Consider the following 20,687-nt stretch of genomic DNA (forward strand, 5'->3'; position numbering starts at 1 on the left):
CCAGAGGAAGTAGATAATGGTTGCCAGGGGCTGGGAGTAAAGGGAATAATTGAGTGATGGCTAAAGGTTTGAGGATTTCTTTTGGGGGATAATCAAAATGTTCTGCAATTATATAGTGGTTATGGCTGCACAACACTGTGAATATATCAGAACACTGAGTTGTATACTTCAAGTGACTATTAGAGTATGTTTATTATCTTTCACCAAAAGTATTAAAAACATAATTTCACTCAAATTGCTTAAAATTTGCATCTTGATATAAATTTCAGGCATTTTTTTAGTAATGTAGGCATTTTTAGTCATTTGAGATAATGTATTCTCATTATAATATATTCTCTAGAAAATGTAAGTAGTGAACTTTAATGAGTCAGTCCACAGTTCTCTAAACAATATATTATCCATGAGTTGTTCATCTACTTGAAATATTTGAAATAGCAACATACTCTTCTTTCTGCCAATAGTGTTCTATGTACTAAAGGTACAAGAGAAATATGAAAGTTACTTGTTGGTTTGGTGGTCTCAATAAGTTTTAGTCAATAAAGTTTCTCAAAGATGGAGCTGCTGGGAGGCTTCCCTGGTAGCTCAGGTGTTAAAGTGCAGCACTGTGAAGCTACCTGCAGACACTGGAACACAAACTGGATCCCCAACCAGGGAGGTGATCCACAAGCGCAGTAGACCTCTTCTGTCTTCGCCCACTGCTCCCCTCAGCTGTGTATTTTCAATCTACCTGTTCTGTTCCCCACTGTGTTTCTGGTGAATCTCTCTCTCACACACACACACACACACACAACCCATCCCCCCATCTCTGGCCTGTATCCTTTAAATAAAAAAAAAAATTTTTTTTTAAAGCTGGAACTGGGATTCCAGCCATGCTTTGAGTGCTTCTCACTTGTCAATCCCCACCCTTTCCACCAGTCTACAAGACTCCACGATTAAAAACAACCTGAAGAGCAATTATCATGGTTTGGGGGAGGAGGGGGTGGTCTATGAACTCCCAAGAATTAAATGCAAAAATGCATTCTTCCTTGGCTGAATCTATACCCATTATTAGCTTCAATAAAATGTTGGTTGTTGATCAACATTTTAGTTCTCACTGCATATAGAGTCCACTACATCTGTGATTTTGGCTTGCCCAGAAGCTTTTCCTCATCACAGCATTCCTTCTTTGGGGACGGGGCATTTTCCCCCCTGAACTCCACACTGCCCCTAGAGAATCTTCCATTTTCAACTGGTTGCTAAATCTAGAGAAAGTAACACAGGTTTCTACACCATTCCCCTGTGGCATAGGGGTCTGCTCCACTCCTCCCTGCTCTTCTTCTATTTCCTCTTTTCCTCCCCTCTCTCATCCCTCTTTCCTTTCCTTCCTTCTGTTATGGGAGCCATAAATTTATCCCAACGAAGGTAGGGTGGGACATTCCATGGACAGAAAAGGGCATGGTTGGAAACAGCATGGTTTGGGAGTGCTAGTTTCTGGGGCAGCAAGGAGGGATTGAGCTCAGACGCTATTAAGATCCGCCCTGCCAATCCCTCAGCAAAGCACGCTCAGCACAAGGGCTGGAGATCAGGATTACAAAGATTCAGTAGTGAGAAGATAGCTTAAAGGGCTACGCTGAGAAACCAGATCTGGAGTGACCTCTACCCACAAACTGCTCAAGAAATATTTAGTGCTGCCCCCTGCAGAGGGAAGAGGACTGGCCTCCCAGTGGGGGCTATGAAGCTCTAGCCCAAGACCACCAGTGAATAATGGAGGTTGGGGAGGAGACTGAAGAGATGGCTTTCTCTAGGACTAATGTGCCTTCCCTCCCTGTTGTCTCCCTCTTCGGGCCACCACTTGGTAGCACCTGCTTTATCCCCTTATCTCTAAGGCGCTCAAGGACTCCCACTCTCCTACTGGTGCCTTCTGCCAATCGCTCCCTGGTCACCCAAGAGCCATGAGCCCTGCAGCCTCGGTAAGGAAGAGCTCTCTGGGAGAGGGGCAGAAGGGCCCTGGACAGGGTGGGTTCACATCTCAAATAGGGGATGAAATGCCAGAACCTTTTAGGTTCTGTTCTCTGAATGCCCTCCTAGGTCTGCTTGTGGTGAGGGTTTGTGGGGCTGAGCTGCTCAAGGGAAGACCCTAGAGGGGCAAACCAGACCGAGGCAACAGACAAGGAAGTCTTCTTTCTCCAGTGGGATCCCCTCCGACCCCTCCGATGCATACAACAACTGGCTTATAGGCCAGAGCGACAGAGGGTGAGAGTATTCACCAGATACAGAGTGGGAAGCAGAACAGGCAGACTGTCTGAAATACACAGCTGAGGCCAGCAGCAAGTGAGACAGGAGAGGTCTGCTGTTCCATGTGGGTCACCTTCCTGGCTGGGGATCAAAAATGGATAGCTTCATAGTGCTGAGACTCAAACCCTTGAGCCACCAGGGAGGCCCCTTTTGATCCATTTTTTACAATGTCCTAAAGGAACCTTTCCAACACACAAACCTAATCCTCATGATGAAACCCCCATCCTTAAGCTCTGTCCTGATGTCCAAGTCAAGCCTGTCACTAAAGCCTTCAGATTATATCTTTGCAACCCCTACAGCTTCATCACTTGCCCCTTCTGTGCCCTCCCTGCCATTGCAGCCTACCTTCCAAACTGAAATACTCCATACTCTTGAATTTCTTGACAATTGATCATCTGAGTTACCTACGTTCCCCCTGGGAAAACTCTTACTCATCCTTCAATACCCCTTTCAGCTACTTGGGAGGCCTCTTATGTAAAATTAGACTCTTTCATTGTTAAATGACACCCCATGCTCTAATTGTTTATGTATTGTCTCTCCTACCTGAGAGGAACCTGGGAAAGGAAGGAGGAAGGACCTTGTCAGGTGCTTCTTTGTGCCTTCCACTTGCTCCCAATGCAGTGTCACACACAAACTGAGTACTGAAAAAAGGTAACCAAAGGACGAAACTGGCTTCTTGTGGCAACTAATTTTTTCCTAGAATATGAGTTCACTATTCATAGGAGAAATTATCTCATGATAGAGGAATGAACAAATGTCTTAGAGAATAAATCGCAGGGGCAGCCACTGTTTTGTGCTCCCTGTCAACACAATGCAACTATCCAGGAGTATGAACCAGACCTGGCGCGGCAGACTACAAGTCCCGGAAGTCCTTGTGTAGCACATCTTTTATACCACGCCCCCTCCCAAGGGGTGGAGCGAGCTGGGGGGCGGAGCCCAGGGCTGGTGTAGGCCCAGGGCTCCCCTGGGGAGCGGAAAGCCTGAGGCGCCCTGGGGCCCACAAAGCGCAGGCGCAGCTGGTTGGGTGGCAGCAGCATCAAGTAGCGGCCGTTTTGGCAACAGCATCCTCAAGTGTAGACAGGTGGGTGCATCAAGGTGGGGGTGGGGCTGGGGAGGGCCTTTGCGCCTGTCTGATCAGTCTCTTATCTGATCTGCATTAGGGCTGACAGTGGGGAGGGAAGGAAAGAAACAGGGACAAAGCTGGGCCGTCAGCCCAGGTGTGCCAGCCCTTGCTACGCAGCAACAGGTGTGCGCAGGTGGGGGAAGGGCAGAGGCACTTGCTCAAAAGTAAATCCCCTCAGAAGCAGAAGCACCTGGCCTGGACAAGCTCTGTCATATGTGTGAATATGTGTTTTGCCATCACTCGGTTTGTGCATCTGCAAAATAGGAATAAAGATCCTATCCATCCTATAGTGTGTGAAGTGGTTCCTAAACTGTGCTACACATTGGAATCACGGGGGTACCGTTAGAGACTATCATCAGTGCTTGTCCAGATTCTCGGATTTAGTTATTATGGGGGTAAGACCTGGGTGTTGGGAATTTTATAAGCTCTTTCTGCTGTAATAGTTAAAAGCCCAAACTGGGTGTGGATCCTGGCTTCCTACCAAGTGGGTGTGTGTGAGCAAGTGGACCTCTCCAGGCCCCAGATTCCTGGGAATAACCGATTGTTGTGAAGAGCTTATGAAATAATAGATAAAAGCACCGAGAAGTATACCAGGCATGTAGTGCTCAATCAGTCAGAGCTGTGGGTAAATAATACTTTACCTACTTTGTGAGCAGTTCAAGCAGGGTCTAACTGTAAGGAAGGCTTTTCTTATCCTCCAAGTCCATTCATTGCTATGAATTCTAACCTGTTACCAGTGTTTCAGAGTTCCAGGACGTCTAACATTTTAAGAATTTCTCATTCCAACTTCTACCTGCCCCATACACACTTTTCTAGGTCTAGAAATGCAGGCCAGGGAGAAGGGATTTGGCTAAGGTTATGGAGCAGAGACTGGAATCCAGGCTTCTCACCCCACCCCCACCCCAGCACAATGGGTGGCTGCCCTGTTGACCCCACAGGGACAGTGCTCCCATTCTCTGCCAGAGAACGGGGAGGAGACAGGCAGGCCTGCCCTTGTTTGTTTATTTATGCTCCCTTAAACAGTTGGTGGCTCCCCCCAGGGAGGACAGGGCTGGGGGCTTCTCTCTGGGGAGCTGCTCTGGAGCGGCTGATGAGGCCTGTGTGTCCTCTGACAGGTTCCACCTGACTTCACCCTGGAAAGTCCTTTTGAAGAAATGGCCCTGGTGAGGGGCGGCTGGCTGTGGAGACAGAGTGAGTGACCCTGGGCTGAGCCCGTACCTGTCCTTCAGGGGTGTCTAGGGTGAGGGAAGTGGCTTGTCAGATCTTCAGGCGTGAGCCCTTCTCCCAAGAACCCAGGACCTTTTTCCTCCTTTTGTCCATGTTCCTCCCTCTGCCTAGATGGTCCTTCCCCTTCCAGACAGCTTGGTGAACTACCTGCCCAGCTCAGATGTCCCTTCCTGTGAGGAGACTTTTCTGACTCTGAGGCTCCACCCTGGTCCCTCCTGTAACAACAAGTTGAGTTAGAGGCTGCCGTCTTGGTTCCCCAATGCCATGTTTTAGCATTGATCACCCTATAATAGACCTTTACCTGTGGGTCTTATCACTCCCTCCCTCTCTATTGGCCTCCGATTGTGAGCTTGTCAAACAAAGGGACTGAATTTGATCCTGCACAGCTACCACAGTCCAGAGCCAGCACAGAGCTAGGCTCAGAACAAAATGAAAAGTGCCTCTGTGTTTGGAATCCATAAAGTTCTAAGTAGCGCTCTGTGTCTTGCCCTTTCCTGTAGAGATTTCCAGTAACAAGATGTCTGAAACCAGGCTCTGTTTCCAGAGCCAGCTCTGACCAGCCATGAGCTAAACAAGAATTATCTCTGGACTAGAAGCCCCATGCTGTATAGCCCTTGGTCAGTTCAGCAAACATGAGCTTGGTCCTGCTGGGTGCCAGGACCCTCATGAGGAGCTGAAGCCCCCTGTCTAGTGTAAGAAGCAGATACAACACCAAGGACCAAGAAGAGACAAATAAGAGATGAGATGGATGCTCAGGTTGGGGAGATGTCTTTGCCCTCAAAGAGGCCCAGGTCTTGGCCTTAGAAGCCCCTCAGAGATGGGTCTGGTCACTCGTTTACCTTTACCATAACACTAATCTTACGAAGACTCCACTGTGTAAAGTCCAAAGGGAGGCAACAGCTAAGCAAGACAGACAAGGGGGTGGACTGACAAGGAAGGAGTGGGAGTGGGGGTGAGGGAACTCTGGAGCCCATGAAGGCTCCTGTCCTGGCAGGCTCTGCCATCAGCCTACCTGGTGCATCTGGAATATCACACAGGCTCCATCCTCCGCCGCTGGAAGCGGAACTGGTTTGCCCTCTGGCTGGACGGAACCCTGGGCTACTATCACGATGAGACTGCCCTGGATGAGGAAGACCGCGTGCTCATCCACTTCAATGTCCGAGACATAAAGATTGGCCAGGAGTGCCGTGGTGAGCAGAAGCCCTTCCTGTGACTCTGGGCGTGACCCATAGTGTGTGTCTGTGTGAGAACACTAGATGATTCGTAGCTTTCAGAGGGTTCCTACAGACATTGTTTCTGGGCCTCTGTCAGCCCCAGTTGAAGTTGATTCTTGTGAGTCATAGATTAAGAAGTCAATTCCTAATTGAGTTTCTACACTGTGCTGGGCCTGAGGCCTATGATTCGGTCATAAGTGAGTCAGACAGTTTCTGCTCTCCCTTCTAGGGTATAGGAATTAGAAAAACGTAAAAGGAAATGAGGCTCAGAGAAGCTAAGTGACTGGCCCAGAGTCACACAGCAAATTTCCACTGAGGCTCAGACTACAGTTATAACAGGGCCCATAGGAGATAGATGTACCTAACTAGGGAGGCAGCATTGGAAAAGGACTGAAAGGGTCTAAAAGGGTAGGTAAGAATCCCAAAGAAAGTATGTGGGACCAGAAGAGGTTGGTAATGGCCGGAAAACAGAAGCCAGAAAAGCCAGTCCCTATTCTTGGTTTGCCAGGGGAATTGGGGACAGAGTCCTGTGGAAACTTTGTATACGTGTGTTTGCCTTTAGATGTGCAGCCCCCAGAGGGGCGGAGCCGAGATGGCCTGCTGACGGTGAACTTTCGGGAGGGCTCCCGCCTGCACCTGTGTGCAGAGACTCGGGATGATGCCATGTGAGTCACTCCCAGGAGAGGATGGGGTAGGATCCTGGGGAATGTGTCCCTCTTTCTAATCATTGGGCTTCTGATTCCCTGGAGATAGGAAGAGAGAACAAAGACCAGTCAGTATGGTGGTCACAGTGGAGGCTGGCAGTGATGCATGGTATGGTACCCAGTAAACCCCTCACAGCCTGTGATGAGCTCAGGACAGCTGGGGAAGGGGTGTGGTCCCTGGTCACTCATAGTCAGGTATTTAGGAGCTGCTGAGATGCACCGTTGCTTGGGGGTGATGCAAAGGAATACAGGCTCTCCCTGGTGGTGCAGGGGTTAAAGACACAGCACTACCAAGATATGGCCATCAGGGAGCTAATCCATGTGGCACTGCAGACCTCTCTTGTCTCCCCCTGCTGTTCCCCTCGCAGTGCATTTCAGTCCATCTGCCTGTTTTCTGCTTCCCACTCTGTTTCTGGTAAATCCTCTTCCACCCTGCACCTCTGGCCTACACCCCAGCTCTCATATGCTATGCATAAATAAATAATTTTTTTTTAAATAAAAAAACACCAAGAAAGCATACAGAGCCTGGTGATACCCTCAAAGGGGGCCTCCCTTCTGAGAAGATGCCCTGGTGGGGGATTCTAATCTGCCACAGACCTGCCCAACAGAGGCAGCCAGATGTGCCCAGTGTCAGACACACACCCACACTGCTGGTCTCCCTTGGGCGCCTTCTTCTCGCTCACATTCTTTCCCTTCCTACCCTCTGGCAGGGGGTCAGTTGGCCTTTGCACTGTAGGGGAGTGAGAGAGATGGGGTGTATGGGAAGAGGGAAAGCTGAGCTCTAGACAAAGCACAGAGCCGCCTTGTCCACCCAGCCAGGTGCCATGGCAACTGACAAAGGCCCAACTGTTCAGTGTCTACTGGACCTTCCTGGGGTTCTGGGGTCAGAGCCTGGGGAGCTGTTTACCGGTTTGGGGTGTGGAGGCAGCGAGGCCCCAGCATAGGCAGGTCAGAATCTGAAGGCCTCTACAGAATCAACTGAGCCCAACTGTCCACTCATAGATGGGGTAACTGGAACTTCTAGAGGCAAAGATTTTGGACTAAAAATGGGAGGTTGCAGCACAACTGAGGGCTCTGGCCATGAGATGGGGCAGGGGAGGGAGTCATCTGTGTTACTCAAGGGAGACTGGGGCTAAAAGGGTGGGTTGGGGTAGAGAGTCTAAAATGCAGGGCCCTATCCCCTTCTCCCAAACGCCCCCCTCATGGTCTGGCTGGGTTTGCTTTGCAGAGCATGGAAGACAGCGCTGCTGGAGGCAAACTCTACCCCGGTGAGCTCCCTCTCCCTACCTCTCCCTATCCCTCTCCTTTCACCCCTTCCTGCCATGGAATCATGAGTGACTCAGATTCGGTCTCCACCAGCCAGGAGTTCTCAGTGCTCATGTATGTGAGTGAATACTCCGCAGACTCAGATTCCGAGTCCCAAACAGAAAAGAACAGAGGATAGAAGAAGAAGGGCAAGCGAGGCCTCCAAAAAGGCTTGTTATAGAGGGTGGCATGGAAGCAGGTGGAAAGGAACTGTCCTTTATCGAGCAACTATTATATGCCAGGTGTGGTGCAGGTACAATTCCTACAAGGAACATTCCTATTTACAACATTCCTACAAGGTTGGGATTATTGTTCCCTCTCTGCAGATAATAAGACAGGGTTGTTCATCTACACAACAGGTATTTACTGATTTCCTACTATGGGCCAGACACTGTGCCAGGTACCAAGGATCACAGATGAGCTCAGAGAGGTGAGCTCCCGGACTCAGCCTAGGGAGGAGCCAGGTGTGAAACAATTACTTAGATAATGAATGTTTTTGGTGCAAGGGTGGTGGAGACACAGGGTGCATTCAGTGTACAGCAGGCTTGGTGAGAGGGCTCGGGTAGGCATTCAGACAAGATTTCAGATGAAACATGAAGGAAAACCAGAAATAGACTGGGTGGAAGGGGTGGTGTGCGTGAGGGGGCAGCTTTCCAGGTAGAGGGAACAACATGTACCAAGGCCCTGAGGGAGGGTAAGATTTTATCACAGATGGAAGGCTGGAGTGCTGGGAGATGATCAGAGAGCTCATGGGGATGCAGGCTTGGCAGGCCGGGCCTCGTTGGCTGTGTTAAGGACGTGGGTTTCTGCTAAGGGCACTAGGAAACCATTGGAAGTTTTTTTTTTTTTTTTTTTTTTTTTAAGATTTATTTATTCATACAGAACTGGGGCACAGGCCAGAGATGCGGAGGGTGAGAGGATTCACCAGAGACAGAGTGGGGAGCAGAACAGGCAGATCGACGAAGTACACTGCTGAAGGGAGCAGCGGGCGGGTCAGGAGAGGTCTGCCACGCCATGTGGTCACCTCCGGGGCAGGCGGGGATCGAACTCATGCGGAAGTGGCTTTGACTTCTTTAGTGCTGTGCTTTAACCCGCTGCGCCACCAGGGAGGGCCACCATTGGAAGTTTTAAAGCAGAAGGATAGCATGATCAGATCATGCCAGATTTTGATTTTTAAAAAAGATAAGTCTGAGTGTAGGGAATGTAGTGGGTGAGAGTGAATACCTAGAGGCCAGGTAGAAGACTGAGACAGTGTCCTGGCAACAGGCTGGAGTTCTGAACTGTGGCCTTGCTGGCTGATGAGAGTAAGAAGTATAAAGTGGCAAGTAAGGGAAGTATAGGTTTGAGTTGCTGCCCCAAGCCCTCTGCTTGAGGGGTGCGTGGCTGGGCCTCAGTTCCCATCTCTCTGACCCCAGAGTCTATGATCGGTCCTATCTTTGGCGCAATGAGCCCTCCTTCCATCTAGAGAGAAAGTTTATGGGAAGCAGTGGGGAAGACTGCGATGCAATGAGAAACCTCCTGGAACACCTACCTGCTAAGACTTCTGAGCACCTGGCTCAGTTATATCATTTAATCTTCCACCAACCCTGGCAAGAGGTGGGGTTGTTATTCTTGGTCCCATTTTACAGATAGGGAAGCTGAGGTTCAAAAGAAGCACCTGTATCAGTGAGGTTTCAAGGGGAGGCATTACTGCAGAAGCACCTGCATGAACAGAGGCTGGGAGGTGATATGCAGATATGTGTGCCTCCCACGGTCAGGAGTCTGGCCTGGGGAGTGGTTAACACATGGAGGGAAAGAAATGACATCTGAGGGACCATGTCATAAAGGTTTTAAAAATCCAGTTGAAGGAACTGAACTTTAGCCTGAGGGTTGTAGAAACAGTAAAAGCCATTAAGCAGGGAGAACTGTGGTCAGACTTTGGGAAACTGACTCAAGCTTCTGGGGGGAGGCTGGATTACAGGGAGCTGGTAATAAGGAGGCTGGGGCAGTGATCAGCAGGGTGAAGGGATCCCTGGTTGGATTCACCTGACTGAGCTCCAAATCCCCCAATTGCAGGGCAAATTAGTCCCCCAAGAGATGCAGAAGGAAGGAGGTGAGGGCTGACCATTCTGCACTCTGTGACTCCATGAAGCTGCCTTGCCCCGTCTCTGTCTGTCCTTCCGGCTGCTCTGCTTACCACATCTGCCTGCCCTTATCTTCTGCCTCCCTGCACTGCTATATACATCAGGTCCCTCCGGTCCCAGGGCTTGCCTAAGTGGAATGTGTTTCTTCCTCTGTCTTTGTACCCATGTCTGCCTATTTCTGTGTTCACACCTGGGCCTGTGGGCTTCTCTCTGACCTGCACCTACTTAGTGACCTGGGCTTTGTCCCTCCACATTCTGCAGTCTTATACCTTACTCTGTGTGGAGGAAAAGCCCCCCATCCCTGACACTCCAGGGGTGCTGGTAGTGAGCCTGGTCAGGGGCAAGGCTGACGGGGACAGTGATGGGAGGGGAGGAACAGTAGGGCAGGTCAGAGGTCTTCTGGGAGCCTGGGAGCCTCAGCAGCCTGAAACAGCTGAAGGTGGGCTAATTCTGGAAACATTACTGATACTCCTTCTTTGTCTACCTCTGGCATAGTTACCACTCCTCTCTGAGCTTCCTCCCTTTTCCCTGGGCTAAAGAGGAAAAGGACACCCCCTTCCCAAGCTAAGCTGGTAGAGGGCTCTGGAAGGACCTTTTATGAGCAGAGACTCTCCAAATGTAGAGGGCCTCTGACTCCTTCCCCCTCCTTCTTGGGTTTCTGTGGCTTGAGCAGGCCCCAGCTGGAGCCACGGTACCTCCCAGGAGCCGCCGGGTTTGCCCCAAGGTCAGGTGTGTGACCCGAACATGGAGTCCCTGTAAGGTTGAGAGGCGGATCTGGGTAAGTGCTGGCTCAGTCTTCCCTGCCTCCAATCTGGCCACCAGATATGCCTCCAAACCTGGGTGTGATCACATCCCTTCCCTACTCACAAATATTTCATGGCTCCCCATCACCCAGGGGGTACCAAGCACAGCCCTGTTTTTAAGGTTCAAGGGAGCTGGCCTGGGTCAGTCTTACTTGCCACCCATCCTCATCCCCTCTACTGTAACTCCTCTGTTATCTTCTGCTCCCAGCTGAGCCAGACATTTTCCTTCTTCTCAGCCTTTGCACATGCTCTTCTCTCTGCTTTGAAGATCCTTAGTTTCCCAATTCACCTAACAAACTACGTATACTCTAAGACCCACCTCAGAGGCTACCACCTCCTCAGGAAGGACTTCCCAGGACTCCAGGCATTTTAACTTCCTTCCTCAGTGCTCCCCATGAATGCTTAGTACTGTCTTCATTCTACCTGGTTTCTGAGACTGTTTATTGCAGTCTGTTTTCTATCATGATACTGGAACTTCCTCCAAGCAAGGACCAGGTCTCAGTTTTGTCCCTGTGGAGCCTGGCACAGGGCCTGCTACACACAGTACTCACTGAGTACTCAGTGAGGGGGACAATATGTCCTTCCTTTACTTAGTCCTGGCACTTGAGAATCAAACACAAGTAGGCCTAAAGCCTACTGAGGTAGCAGAAGAGGAAGAAAGGGAGAAAGAATGAGAGGAAAGAAGTAAAAAACCTGTTATGGCATCACCACTGCATAGTATATGTAATTTAATCTGTTATCTGTCTCTGTGATTCCCCTCCTTCACGACCAATTTTGGGAAAGCAGGTGCGGGCACAGTGGTGGCCTGTATTAGAGTACCTATGTTCTTACAGACAACTGTGAAGTCCCTTTCTAGCATGGTGGTGCTTAATATGGCTGTGCATTAGAATCTCTAAAAAGTAAAAAAAAAAAAAAAAACAAAAAACAAAAACCCCAGCAGATTTCGATCCTGTACCTGGATGCTCTGAATTTATAGATCTAGGCTGGGACCTGGGTAATCTGTGTTTAAAAGATTTCTCCTGGTGATTCTTATGTGCAGAACCACTGATCCCAGAAGTGCCAGGCCCACTCAGCTGCACAGACTTGGCTCTGTTTGATTCTCACGGTGCCCGGGAGTGTGGGCAATACAGGAAACACTGTCCCCATTTACAGATAAGAAAAAAAACAGCAGCTCTGAGAGGTTACATAACTTGACCGGGGTCACTAAATTCGTCAGAGGCAGAGTTAGTTCTCCCAGCTTAGCATTCGGAGGCATCCCCCATGCCCAAACTCAGACATAAATTTGTTTAAAGTGAGCTGCCCAAAAAATAGGATTTAAGCCCAAGTATACAACAGTTTCTCTGAAAGAAATGTTCATTTACATGTGACCTCCTGAGTGGCTGACGAAGCCCCATCCCAAAAGGGGCTGGGCCTGCTCAGGGGAGGATCAGGGATCAAATCTTGAGGTTCTGCCCATGAGGTCTCTGTGTGGTTGCCAGGTGATCCACACTAGCTTACCTCTGGGCCTCCCAGGCCTGGCGGGTGAAAACAGTTTGCCCTTCAGGGACATCAGATGTTTTCTACTCCTGACAGGGCCACTGACTCACTGTGGAGCTGCAAGGCAGGTGTAGGCTCTGGGTCTTAATTTCCCTATTAGTAAAACTGGGGATCCAAGTGCTTGGATTTTCCCAGCTCCTTCAAGAAATATCCCAGATCCTGGTCAACCTCATTAAAGCTTTATTGGATCACCCGTTGGGAAAAGGCATAGTGAAGGCATTCACTTGTCTGCCTGTCTGAGCCCCCTGTATTTTTGAGATTCTTTGTTCTTTCTGATTTGAAGTTGGACTCAGAGTTGAGTGACCTTAGTGTCAGTCTGGCACTATATTTGATCCCCTTGAGATAAACTCAGCAAACACTAGGAACTTCACATAGTCCAGTCTGGTCTTACTAGACCTTAATCAATCCCTACCTTAGCAAGGGTGAAGAATGGAGAGTTGTCTCCAAGTCTGATATGAGACACACAAACAGGTAAACAGTAGTGGGACAGAGTAATTGATATTGTATAAGTGAAGCCTAAAGGCTACAGGAGCATATACAGGACCCCAACAGAACCTGAGAGTCAGGTTCGGACTTGAGCCTGAAAACAAGTTAGATAGTTGAATGGAAAAAGGTGAGAAGAGTATCCCTATCAAAGGATAATAACATACAGATTTGAAATCATAAGACATGCTCCTTTATAGCTGAAGTTCTTCAGAGAGATGTCATATGTTGACTCTTCCCCTATCTCTCAACCATTCTTCAACCCACATAGTCTTGGCTTCTTCTCTTAGCTACTCAAGATCACTCACAACTTCCAAGTTATGAGAACCAGTGGTTTATTTCCTTGGCACAGTTGGTATCTGATGTGATATGAAAGATGTGTGTGTGAAGACAAGGGTAACAACATGCTTTTTTTTGGGTTGAGAACATGAGAACATGCCGGTGGCATTTAAAGAAACGCATATACAGGAAGACTAGGTTGGGGGGGGGGATGGAATAATGAGGAAAATATTTTGAGATTGATAGAATTTAAGATACTTGGACTTTAAGAGACTTCATACTTTCAGTTGTTAAGTTCAGTTAGAGATAGAGTAGAAAGGGACTAAGAAGGATCCTGGGGAGAAGGGGATTTTGCCCCTTCTCCAGGTGTGCTCCCCTACGAAGGACTTGAATTAGGAGTGTCCATTTAATTCAGCACTATGTTCATTGGTTCTTGCTATTCAGTAGGCCCTACTGGTGACAGAAATGAGTCAGTCTTTGCCTGTAGGTAGCTCACATTTGGGATGCAGGCAGGAAAGGTCAGAAGAATAGGAACAGGTCACACAGTCCATAGAGAATCTGGGAGAAAGGATTCTTAGACTAGAGCCTTCCTGTAGTGGGTGACTCTAGAGGCAAACTTCGAGGGATTGGTAAAAAAACTAATGGGAAGGGAAGAGGGTGTGTATTTCAGAGAAGATGGGCCATTTTTCTCTGAGCCTCCTTCCACTGTAAAGATAATGCCAGTTGTAAGGGTTAAAGGTAATATAAAAACCCCTTCCTCTGGACCTGCATATGGTAGATGCTCGATAAAGGCTTTGATTATATCCCATCCCGACCCTTTCTTTTCTTCCTTTTTAATCTTCTTTTATTCCTGGGTCTGGGGCTTGGCAAAGACATCCTTCCATGACTAGTAGAGTAGAGAAGTCTATTGGGTCAAGTGGGACTACTGGAGAGTTGTCTGCAAATATTAAGACTATCCATACGAGAAAGTTGGGAGCCATGAAGAATTTCTAATAAGGGCAGTGCTGAGTGGGAGAACAGCTGCGGAACATGGCCATACTGGGGATTGGAGGTAGGAGTTGCATTTTAAGAGGACCAGTAACAGGGACTTCATGGGAAGGCAAGGCCTTTCTCCTGGAGTTCCTGGTTGCTGGGAATCTATTTATAAACTTGCAGAGGTGACTCCTAGGGGCAGGGGTCTTGAACAAGTGTGAGAATAGGGTATTAGACCTGGGTCAAGGAAAACCCAGGTGGCTGACCTGGTAGGGCTCCCCAGGTACGTGTCTACAGCCCGTACCAGGACTACTATGAGGTGGTGCCTCCCAACGCACACGAGGCTACTTATGTCCGCAGCTACTATGGACCGCCCTATGCAGGTAAGTGTCGGGACCACCCCATCCTTACCTTTATTTAGCATCAGGCCCTGCCTATGGTCTCAATGAGGATCAGGTTCCATTCTTTTAGTGATCACTGATTTTTCCAAGTGGGGCCCTCCACATGGCCCTCCTCACCCCGACATTCAGAATAGCGCTTGGACCAGCGACCATCCTCACTGTAGGGGTGACGTCAGCTCTGTAGCTGGACGCCTATTGATCCCGTGACCTACCAGCCGTTCTTGAGCTCGTAGCGACCCCTGGTGGCTAATGCAGGAACCGTTTTTCTCCCACTTCCAGAGTTTGATGGGAAATAGCCACCCCAAGGTGTGGTCTGGAAATGCTTAGAGATCCAGGCGTTTCCTTACCATACCACTCTTTGCCCCAAAACATTCGCAGCTGATCCAAGGCCTAGAGGTCATGGTGACTGTGCTCATGTACTTCTTGCCTCGAAGCCTACTTTTTCCTACTGGGGAGCTTAAGAATAGGCCAGCACCTTACTTTGGAGTTGGGCTGAAGTCACATGGGTGGGTTGAGATGACGATCTCTCTGCTCCATGCTATGAAATGTTGCACCTTCATTACCTCTTTCTGCAGGCCCTGGCGGCGTGACACACGTGGTAGTGCGGGAGGATCCGTGTTACAGTTCTGGTGCCCCACTGGCCATGGGCATGCTTGCCGGGGCTGCCACGGGTGCTGCGCTCGGATCCCTTATGTGGTCTCCGTGCTGGTTCTGAGCCCCAGGACTCATGCGCTGGACCCTGTGCATAGACCAACAGACCCTTCTTCCTCCTAGACACCACCTTCCACAATCTAACCCCTGCTCCCACTTTGGCTCCTTTCTTTTCATTAGCCCCTTCTGGATTAGGACCAACCTTTCCACTCCCTCCTCCCCCAATGGAAAGAAACATTCCTAGCACAAACATCTCAAAAACCTCATAGTCACCACCAAACACCCCAGAAATCTATTATGGATACATACATATATTCCCTCCCCCCCAAAAAAACCCCCAGAAATCCATTATGGACACATACATATATTCCCTCCCCCCCCCCAAAAAACCCCAAGAAATCCATTATGGACACATACATATATTCCCCCCTTACCCCCCCCCCAAAAAAAAAAAAACCACATCAGACAGGACACAGAAAACTCATTTGACTTCAAGTTACCCGGCACCAGGGACAAATTTGAGTCAAGTTCTTTTCTCCTACAGTTCAAGGCTGGTGGGAGGAAAAGGGAATAAACAAAAATTTTGAGAAGGCTATTAGTCTTAATTTAGCACACGAGGGAAGGGTGAGGAAGGTAGGCTAGGAGTATAGTCGTTGCAAGGCTGCAGAGCTGAGAGTATCACGCCACGTCCAATGACTTAAAAGGGGAATTCAGTTGGACTTGGGTGGGGACTGGTGTCCAATCACGATGAACCTCCAGGATAAAGAGTTAGATGGGGAGGGGGAGATGTGAGCATTTTGGGAGAGGATTTCATAACTGTACCTGTAATGAATATATTGCCTGTATTGTTAATACTGATACATACACAAACCCAGACACTTAAGTATAGCCCCATTCTTCCCACTGTCAGTTTCCTGAACCCCGTTCCCTCAGTGCTTAGAAAGCACCTTTCTTCCATATCAGGGTGGCTGGGGCAGTAATTGAGATGAAATGGTGGCCCCTTGCTGGGGGAACAGCTAAGCTGTTTGGGGCTTCCAGCCTGCGGATGGTGCCTCCATCAGGAAATAGGCATTTCTGGTCCCCAGGAGTTTGACTCTCTGTCCGTAGATGTGGTCATCACCATCTCAGGCTTTGTCTCTTTCTTCAATCTGAAGAAGATGGCATTGTTCACATCTGAGGCCTGATCTTTGTGTGGGTTTGGAAGATACCATGTGTGCTCCCTGTAGGTGGCCCAGCAGTCTCCCCACTTGGTTCCCTTCTACGCTCCTCCCCCTATGCACTTATCATCAACAAAATGCTAACATCCTTGCCCAGTATCCAGAGTAGCCTGCTATAGTTCCCTGGTAGATGGGGTTCATTGGTTCTCCTGCAGAGACTAATAAAGGTGTGATTGGCTCAAGCCCTGGCTCTGGCGTTGTTTGTTCCCTCAGGAAGCCTTGTTTCCCTTAGACATTTCTATGACCCAGCACCTAGTAGTACCTTTGCTCGTAAAGTGATGAGTATGGATTCTAAGGCCAAATGGAAGGTGGTGACAGCTTTTTAGCTGTTCAATTTTGAGCAAGTCATTTAACCTATCTGAAGCTTCCCACCCATAATGTGGCAGGTTGAAGTTAGGGAAATGCAGGGCATGAGAGGCTACAAGGGGTCTCCATCATCTGAATTGATGGGTCAGCTTGGCTGTGCCCTGCCTCCTGAAAGCCCAGTAATATTGAGGTCTTTTCTAGTAGGTTCCCATCCTTCCTAATTTGAATCAAATGAATTGTTCTCATAGAGACCAGGTAGCCAGGGAAGGAATACAACCATCTCACATCAGATCTCCTGAAACTTCAAGTGACAAAACCCCTCTATTCAAACTGATTTAAGCCAAAGAAGGAAAAAGAGTGGGCTACATAACTGACAAGTCCAGGAACTGTGTAATCCATAGGCTTGTCAGAGTGTAACTCAGACTCTGCTTTGTTTCCATCTTTACAGGCAGAGGCTGCTGTGATATTTAACAGTTCAGACTAACACCCTCTTGGGTTCATGTCTAGTCAAAAGAGCTTCTCTTCTTTCAAGAGTGTGAATAAAAGTACTGGGACTCACTAACATTAGCCAAGTTGGGGGTCTTGTGGCTACTCCTGAATCTACAGTGATCTAGAAAAGATGGCCCAAAAGAAGAAGGCTTAGAGCAGGGGGCAGGTAGTGTCACAAAGGGAATTTAGAGCACTAACCCAGAAAGGTGAACAGATGAGGGCTGAATGGCAAAAACTGTATTCCCAGAAGATATACAAGTTAGAAAGGGATATAAAAAAAGAGTAACCGTTCAGTTAGATGACAGGGAGCTCGGAGGAGATATCTAACTCTGCCAAAGAACTGGGGAAAGATTTGGGACAGGCACTAGAAATATAGTATAAACCTTGAAGTAGGAGTTTGCCAAGTAAAGAAGAGGGGGAACACTTGTCTCATAGAACAGATGGAGGAAATGGCCAGAGTAAGTGCCTTAGAACACTATGACTTTGAGAGCACTGTGACGTTCAGGAAATGGTCTGATGATGTCACATCAGGTTGCATGTACATGGGACCAACCAGGCTAGAAAACCTCCCGCATGTGGGGGAAGGGCTCTTTTGTCTATGTTTCTATAACCTTATGGCTCTATGGGCCAGTCCTGATGAGACTGGTTCTCAGTGACCCACCCCACTGACAGAGCAAGAGGGATGCAAATGGATGCTCCAGATGCAGATTGCTTTCAAATCTCTCCACCGGTAGGATTGCAATATGAATTATTTTTTATCTTTTGGCTGCCTAGTCGACAATTATTAAATCATTCACACATATATTAAGACAAATATTCTTTAGAAAACAGTCTAATCTGGCACCCACACTGTTTTATCTATCACCCCAAAGTTTTTTTTAATGAATAATAGTTTATTTTTACATCATTTTGTGCATTTTTCCATCTCAGTTTTAAATCTATGGCTAAAGCTAAAGACAGAAAACATTATGTACTGATGTGGAGCAACTGAAAATCTTAACACTGGTGGAACGAGTGTAAATTGGTCTGGTTATTTTTAAAGCTAATCAGGAAAGCTAAATGTATACTATTCCTTAAGACCTAATTCAACTGCTAGGGTACACGCAAAAATATGTACCTATGTTTACCAAAAAACAATAGACACAAAATGGTCCTGGAAGCATTAAAAACAAAAACCTTCAAATTCTACAATAGGTTGAATCCACTGTATATTCCATTTATAAAATGGAATTCTATGAGAATCATCCAAAAGCATATGCAAAATTACAGGTGAGTCACAGAAAATAGCACAGGGGTTGTAGGAGTAGGTGGGTATAAGAAACTTACACTATAAGTTTTATCTATAAGCCCAAACTTATAGTATTAAGTTTCTTATACCTTATGTGTATTATAGTATTAAGTAGGGTTTGATAAATCTAAGGTACCACATTGGAATTCCTAAGACAACAACTGAAAACACAGTGCAAAGAGGTTAAGTTAAAGAAAAACAACAACAGAATTTTGGCCCTCCCTGGTGGCACAGCAGGTTAAAGCACAGCTCTAAGAAACCAAAGCCACTTCAGCATGAGTTTGATCCCCACCTGCCCTGAAGGTGACCCATATGGCATGGCAGACCTCTCCTGACCTGCCTGCTGCTCCCCTCAGCAGTGTACTTTGTCAATCTGCCTATTCTGCTCCCCACTCTGTTTCTGGTGAATCATCTCACTGCCCCTGCACAACTGGCCTGTACCCCAGTTCTGTATGCATAAATAAGTATTAACCAAAAAAAATTAAAAACAGATGTAGTAAATAAAAAACAAAGACCAATGCAGAAATAAGTCTAAACAAAATATTTACAACTCTAACTGGACACAAAGCACACATTAAAAGAGATTGCCAGAATAAACAAGCAAGTCCCAACTATATGCAGTGTACAAAAGACACTTTAAAATACACAAACAGGGGCCCTCCTGTTTGTGCCACCTGCTGGTGGCACAGCAGGTTAAGTGCAACACTGCAAGCAAGCCACAGCTGCTTCAGTGTGAGTCTGACCCCCCCACCCCACGAGGGGGGGTGGTGACCACATGACACAGCAGACCTTTCCTGTCTCTCAGGCTGCTCCCCTCAGCAATGTACTTCATCAATCTGCATGTCCTGTTCTCCATTCTGTCTGTGGTGAATCCTCTCACTGCCCCTGTGCCCTGGCTTGTACCCCAGTTTTGTATGCATGAATAAATAAATCTTTAAAAAAATACACAAATAGGTTAAAAGTAGGACAGAAAAAGATAAACCACGTAAAGAGTAAACATCAGAAAACTGGGGTGGCTATTTTAATATCAGACAAAATTATGATGAGAAATAAAGAGGGGCATCTCAAAAAAATAAGGGCCAATATACCAGGAAGGTGCTAGTAAAGAGATTTTAGGAGGAATACATATATTAAAAAAGAAAAATCTCAACTTTCTACTTTAAGGAATTAGAAAGAAGACCAAACTAAACCCAAAGCTTGTAGAAAGAAAGAAATTATCAAGAACAGAGCAGGAATACATGAAATAGAGAACAGGAAAAAACCCTGTTCAATGAAGCCAAAAACTGGTTCTCTAAAAAGATCAACAAAATTGACAAACCTTTCGATCAAAGGAAAAACAAGAAAAAAAACCCCTCAAATTACTATAATCAGGAATGAAAGGACATTACTACTGAGTGTACAGAAATAAAAAGGATTACAAGAGAATGCTATAAACAGTTGTATGTCAACAAATTGAATGACCAAGAGGAAATAGACAAATTCCACAAAACCTACCAAAAATTCATTCAAAAACAGAGAATTTGAATAGACCTATCATAATAGTAAGGAGGCTGAAATAGTAATCAAAAGCTTCCCAATAAAGAAAAGCCCAAGACCAGATGACTTCAGTGGTGAATTCTACCAAATATTGAAGACTTAATACCAATCCTCCTCAAATTCCTTCCCAAAAAATGAGGATAAGGGAATACTTCCTAACTCATTCTATGAGCACAACATTATACTAATACTGACATTAATATAATTAGCATTATACTAAGCAGTATACTAAGTATTATACTAAGTCACTTAGTAGAATAATAATTTGTCATCCAGTTTGCTGGCATACAAAGGTTGCAGGATACAAAATGAACAAAAAAATCAGTTGCATGTTATACACTAACAATGAACAATCCAGAAAGAAAATTAAGGATATTGTTTGACTTAAAATAGCATCTAAATATTAAAAAGCACTTAGAAGATGAAAGACTTGTATGATGAAAAAATATTGTTGAAAAAAGTGAAAAACATAAATACGTGCAAGTTGTGATGGCCTGAATGTTATCTCCCACCCATGATTATATATTGGTATCCTACGCCCTTAAAGGTGATGGTATTAATAGGTGGGACTTTGGGAAGTACTTAAATCTTGAGGATGGAGCCCTCACAAATGAGATTAATGCCTTTATAAAGGGACTCCAAGATATCTTGTGAGGGCAAGAAGTGCAATGAGACAGAAAGAGGGCCCTCACCTGAAGGTGATCATGATGGTTACTTTTTCTGGCTTCCTAGTCTCCAGAATCATAATGAATACCT

The 20,687-nt window shown here is 47.0% G+C and overlaps 1 protein-coding gene across 2 annotated transcripts; it reads left to right on the forward strand.

The window, feature by feature from the left end:
• Positions 1 to 3,236: 3,236 nt before the first annotated feature.
• Positions 3,237 to 15,554, forward strand: PLEKHB1 (pleckstrin homology domain containing, family B (evectins) member 1). Of its 2 annotated transcripts, XM_012725486.1 has the most exons (8): positions 3,237 to 3,355; positions 4,513 to 4,588; positions 5,662 to 5,814; positions 6,401 to 6,503; positions 7,771 to 7,810; positions 10,644 to 10,748; positions 14,327 to 14,426; positions 15,020 to 15,554. In XM_012725486.1, the coding sequence occupies exons 2-8, from the start codon at positions 4,552 to 4,554 to the stop codon at positions 15,157 to 15,159; spliced, it is 678 nt and encodes a 225-aa protein (XP_012580940.1). In that variant the 5' UTR covers positions 3,237 to 3,355; positions 4,513 to 4,551; the 3' UTR covers positions 15,160 to 15,554. The 2 variants fall into 2 exon arrangements, with proteins under 2 accessions (XP_012580940.1, XP_012580939.1); XM_012725485.1 differs by lacking the exon at positions 10,644 to 10,748 and having other exon boundaries at positions 3,240 to 3,355.
• The last annotated feature ends 5,133 nt before the right edge of the window (positions 15,555 to 20,687 follow it).

The sequence above is a fragment of the Condylura cristata genome, unplaced genomic scaffold (assembly GCF_000260355.1).
Source record: "Condylura cristata isolate star-nosed mole 26May11 unplaced genomic scaffold, ConCri1.0 scaffold00015, whole genome shotgun sequence".
Lineage (NCBI taxonomy): Eukaryota > Metazoa > Chordata > Mammalia > Eulipotyphla > Talpidae > Condylura > Condylura cristata.

Bases quoted from the DNA above. Each gene is read 5' to 3' on its own strand.
- PLEKHB1 (XM_012725486.1), top strand. From the start codon at position 4,552: ATGGCCCTGGTGAGGGGCGGCTGGCTGTGGAGACAGA. The intron at 6,504-7,770 runs GTGAGTCACTCC...TTTGCTTTGCAG, and splicing joins GAGACTCGGGATGATGCCAT to AGCATGGAAGACAGCGCTGC. The intron at 14,427-15,019 runs GTAAGTGTCGGG...CTCTTTCTGCAG, and splicing joins CTATGGACCGCCCTATGCAG to GCCCTGGCGGCGTGACACAC.